Source organism: Pollicipes pollicipes, unplaced genomic scaffold (assembly GCF_011947565.3).
Source record: "Pollicipes pollicipes isolate AB1234 unplaced genomic scaffold, Ppol_2.1 Scaffold_4295;HRSCAF=5057_pilon_pilon_pilon, whole genome shotgun sequence".
Taxonomy (NCBI): Eukaryota; Metazoa; Arthropoda; class Thecostraca; order Pollicipedomorpha; family Pollicipedidae; genus Pollicipes; species Pollicipes pollicipes.
Genome location: NW_023596461.1, coordinates 41,356,411 through 41,360,819, shown reverse-complemented (window position 1 = coordinate 41,360,819; position 4,409 = coordinate 41,356,411). Strand labels below are relative to the sequence as shown.

Genomic DNA, 4,409 nt, shown 5'->3' with positions numbered 1-4,409 from the left:
GCCGATGTCAGATGACCGCAGTGCGGTGTACGGGCGGGCGGTGGTGCGGGACAGATGGGACGCGCAGCGGGACCTGTCCGGCCCGCAATCCCCTCCGGGCTGCCTTCCCTCCAACGCGTTGCTGGCCAGGCGCACCCGGTGACAGCCGAGCCGGCAGGCAGACACTGCTGACATCTAGCGGGAATTGGGCGATGCGAGCGAAGGGTCAGAGGTTGCACCGCCGACGTCGGACCCAATACATGCAGGTGTTCGGTGGTTGGTGTCTGATGACCTCCACGTCACGCTTTCGAGATGGCTGTCCACCATACAGTGGCAATCGCTCAAAGCTTTAATGATCGCTATCACTTTTAATTGCCTTCCTAGTTAGTAAATTCCAGAGCGGTCTAATTCTGACATAAAGTTTTCATAGGGCATTGATTGATTGCTATCTAGTAGTTTCTATCGTAATGCGCTCATTAAGCAGCGCAACTCAGACGTGATGAGCATAGTCGAGGGGCTGAATCATGACGTGAGGCCACGTGCTCCACTTGTACGACCTATTGATGCATGGGCAATAATTACCAAGCTGCGGCATTTTACAATGGTAATGCCGGCGTCGGTTGCAGAGGACTGAGCTGCGAAGGTCAGCAGTGGGGCGTGGACGTTTGTCATCAGCTGCTGACGCCAATCACGGCCCTGCGGTGATAGGGCTGTGTCTGGGCCGTAAATGTCAGTGTTTGTCTGCAGCCGCCCGGGCGTGAGGCGTGAACGCCGTCGTGCGCAGGCAGACCATGTTCGCCACGGTGCTCCTCCAGGTCGGTTAATGAAGCAGAAACAGCGCAAGCCATCTCGGGACACTTTATTGCCAATACGCTCAAACCGTGGACATTTCTTAACAATGACTAGTCTAGACCGCAAAAATTGGAATGCTTCACGGACATTTCCATTGTATAAATACGCACTCTATTGTCAGTGTCTTTGATTGCACGTTTATTATCGTCTATGTTCGAGGAGAACAATAGTGATCCATTTTTAACCTAGTCGGTATCAGTTGATCAGTTCTGGGATATCATCAGAAACCAGTTAATGGCTTCGAACTTCCGATTAAGATTCGACCAATCCCGGGTTCTTCCGGAATCCGTTCACAGGGGTTTACAGCGACAGTAATGAGCTCCTACCAAAAGATGCGCGCCTCAAAACTAATGCACCATACCTACTACCTCATTCGCTACCATTGCAGCGCACGCCATAAATAAATACGAACACGTCTGCGGCCGTGCCGGCCTCCCCGCGGATCACGCTGACTACGCCTCTGAACACGCTAATTGCAGCACCTCAGGTAACTTCGCGAATTGGCAGCCTCGAGTCCCCCCCCCCCCCTTCAGTTAGGCTTGACACCACCGACGGCCGCCGGCGGTGCTAGGTAGATCGGTCGCCGCCGTCGCCGTCGCCGCCGTCGCCGCCGCCGCTCGCCGGCTCCGACGCACCAGCCGACTCGTCGATCTGCAGCGACGGCGGCTCGTCCGGACTGTCCGGCGTTTCGACGTCGATCTCGTCCGAGTCGGAGTCAGAGTCGGAGTCGGTGCGGCTGCCGCCAGTTGAGGCGGCCGGCGAGCCGCGGCGCACCGTGTACGGCCGCCGCGGAGTTTCGCCGTCCAGGATGGTCGGCCCGTCCGACTCGTGCTTGCGCAGGTGCCGGTCCAGGTTGGTCTGCTGGCCGAAGCAGCGGTCGCAGAGCGGACACCGGAACGGCTTCTCCTTGTTGTGGATGTTGCGGATGTGGCGCTGCAGGTTGGACGAGATGCTGAACGAGCGCTCACAGTACTTGCACTTGTACGGCTGCTCGCCCGTGTGCGTGCGCAGGTGGCGCGTCAGGTTGGCCGAGCGCGGGAAGTTCTTGCCACAGAACTTGCACCAGTACTTGTCCTTGAGCCGGCTGGTGCTCTGTGTCTGACTGCGCGACACGTTGATGGGCTCGATCTGCGCGCGCATCATCTGGAACGTGCCGGGCGGCTTCTCCTGCGCGGGCGGCGCCGGCTCGGGCGGCGGGCCGCGCCGCAGCGGCGCCAGCTCCAGCCCGGCCGTGCGCACCACCATGGGCCGGGCGAACTCGGGCCTTGCCGTCGGTGCCGGCGGACCGTGGCGCGCCTGCAGCAGGTATGCCTGCGCCTGCGGCGGCGACAGCTCGGACGCGGCGGTCACCAGCCAGGCGCCGTCGGGCCCGGCGTGGTAGGCGGGCTGCAGGCGTGGCTGCGGGTCGGCCCGGTACGCCGGCGGCCGCATGAGGAGCGGCATCGGCTGCACGGCTGGGTAGGACTGCGGCGGTCCGGCCGCCGAGTGCGGGGAGCCGCCGGCGGGGCGCGCCGCCGCCGCCAGCTCCTGAACGTGCACCGACGATCGCGCCGGGCCTTCGGCCGGTGACCGGATTGAGGGGTGGGCGGAAGACCTCGAAGGGAAGTGCATCGCGGTGGCGTCCTTCGGCACCGCGTCCGTGTGCACGGGGGACGGCGGAGGGTGGCGTAGGGGCGACGCCACGGTGCGGTATACCGGTGACCCCGCAGGTGGCTGCAGATGCGACTCGGGTAGAGGGTGCGCTAGTGACACGGCGGGGTGAAGTGCTGGAGACCCTGCTGCAGGATGCAGTGGCGACTCCACAGAATGCTCTGGTGACCTCGCTAGATGGTGCATCGGTGACTCTGTCGGGCGGTATATCGGTGACCGCCTCGGGGGATGCACTAGGGGCCCCAGTGTGCTAATTGCAGGGCGCATCATCGAGCTTGGATGCTCTCTCGATCTTGCTGGCAAGTGCAACGGTGACCTGACCAGCATGTACCCCGATGAAGCCGCTGGCGGGTGTGTCGGTGACCCAGAGGGCTGTTGCGGCGGGGAAGCGGCCTGACGGAACACCGGTGACCCCGTGGGGGGCCGCAGTGGCGAACCTGCCGCAGACACCGCTGGGCCCGTCGAATGATGAGTCAGTGATCCCGTGGAATACTGAACTGGCGACACTGTTGGAGGGAGCGCCGGAGACCTCGCTGGGAGATGCGACAGTGGCTCCTCTGGAGGAGCCAGCGGAGACCCCAGAGGATGAAGCGATCGCAACTCCACCGCAGGGGAGGTCGATGACCCCGCTGAGTGATGCGTCGGGGACGCCTCGGGAGGGAAGCGGCGGCGAAGCCGCTGACGGCTCCCCGGGCGGCGGCGGCGGCTCGATGGCCGGCCCCTCGGGCCACCTCTGCGGCCCCACCTCGTTCATATTCTCGTCCTGGTCGGCCGGCTTGCGGACGGTGAGGTCGAGCGGCTGCTCGGCGGCGCCGGCCAGGCTTGGGTCACTGGCCGGCGACATGCGCTGGTGCTCGGCGCGCCGCGACAGGTCGTACGGCACCTCACCGGCGCCCTCCGACGGCCGCACGTCCACCTGCAGCGGCCGCTCGTAGCGCGGGTACGGCGTCTCCTGGCTGGCGCGTAGGCGTTGGCGCGGGCTGAGCGCCGCCGCCGCCCGCTGCTGCTGCTGCTCGCGCCGGTAGCGCTCGTTGTGCCGCTTCTTCCACGCGGTGCGCAGGTCTCGCCGCGGCGGTGGCGATGGCGCGTCGGGCGCGTCGAGCCGCACGCCCGCCGGCGCCGGCAGCCGCGCCAGCTTCGCCGCGAACGGCAGCTGCGCCTCGCCGGGGACGATCATGGCGCGCGGAGTCTGCAACGTACGAGTGTGTCAGCCCGCGGTGGAGCGCTGGTGGCCGGGGACCGAAGGGAGGCCAGAGACGCTGGTGGCCGGGGGCCGAAGGGAGGCCAGAGCTGGTGGCCGGGGGCCGAAGGGAGGCCAGAGACGGTGGCCGGGGCCGAAGGGGGTCAGAGACGGTGGCCGGGGGCCGAAGGGGGTCAGAGACGGTGGCCGGGGGCCGAAGGGGGTCAGAGACGGTGGCGGCTGTACAGGCGCATTTGGTTATAAATTTCAATGCGCTTAGTGGCGAAGCACAACATTTCACTTGCTAACTTTGTTCAAGTTTGTTGTTTGTTTGCTCAATTGTTCAAGTTCAAGGATTGTTCAAGAGCTGTACAAATTAATGGCGTCATCTTTCGTGCGTAAAATAGTCGATTTTTCAGAGGTGCAGAAGTACAGCTGAACTGACGGAGTTGGTATGTTTTGTGGCGTCCAGGCTATTATTTGCGCAGTTGGCCCACGTAGTGGTCTCAAAAACATATACGGCGTCCAAGGCAAGGCATCTGCATCGTCTCAGTGCCATAGCAATAAGACAACGTCCAGAACCTATATCTTAAATTGCCGTAGCATCCATTCTCCATGGCTCTCAGGGTGGACTCGTGCATATAAATGGCTGCAGCCAGCGTGCCGCTTCTCACGTGTAATGGTGGAGCTCAACAACGTAACGATCGCCGGAGTTTACGACCACTCCCCGGGTGAAAACGTGATATTT

The 4,409-nt window shown here is 63.1% G+C and overlaps 1 protein-coding gene across 1 annotated transcript; it reads right to left on the bottom strand.

The window, feature by feature from the left end:
* Positions 1–709: 709 nt before the first annotated feature.
* Positions 710–3,555, bottom strand: LOC119097550 (protein odd-skipped-related 2). Its single transcript, XM_037220582.1, has 3 exons — positions 2,747–3,555; positions 1,440–2,028; positions 710–720 (listed from the first exon to the last, which is right to left on the bottom strand). Exons 1-3 carry the CDS (start codon positions 3,323–3,325, stop codon positions 710–712), a joined length of 1,179 nt encoding a protein of 392 aa, XP_037076477.1. The 5' UTR covers positions 3,326–3,555.
* Positions 3,556–4,409: the final 854 nt, after the last annotated feature.

What these genes read in the sequence shown, in the direction of transcription:
- LOC119097550 (XM_037220582.1), bottom strand. Translation starts at nt 3,325, where the DNA reads ATGTCGCCGGCCAGTGACCCAAGCCTGGCCGGCGCCGCCGAGCAGCCG. An exon ending in GAGCATCCAAGCTCGATGAT is followed by an intron (nt 2,029 to 2,746) that starts GCGCCCTGCAAT and finishes CTGCGGCGCGGC; the next exon opens with CCGCCGCCCGAGCCGGCGCC.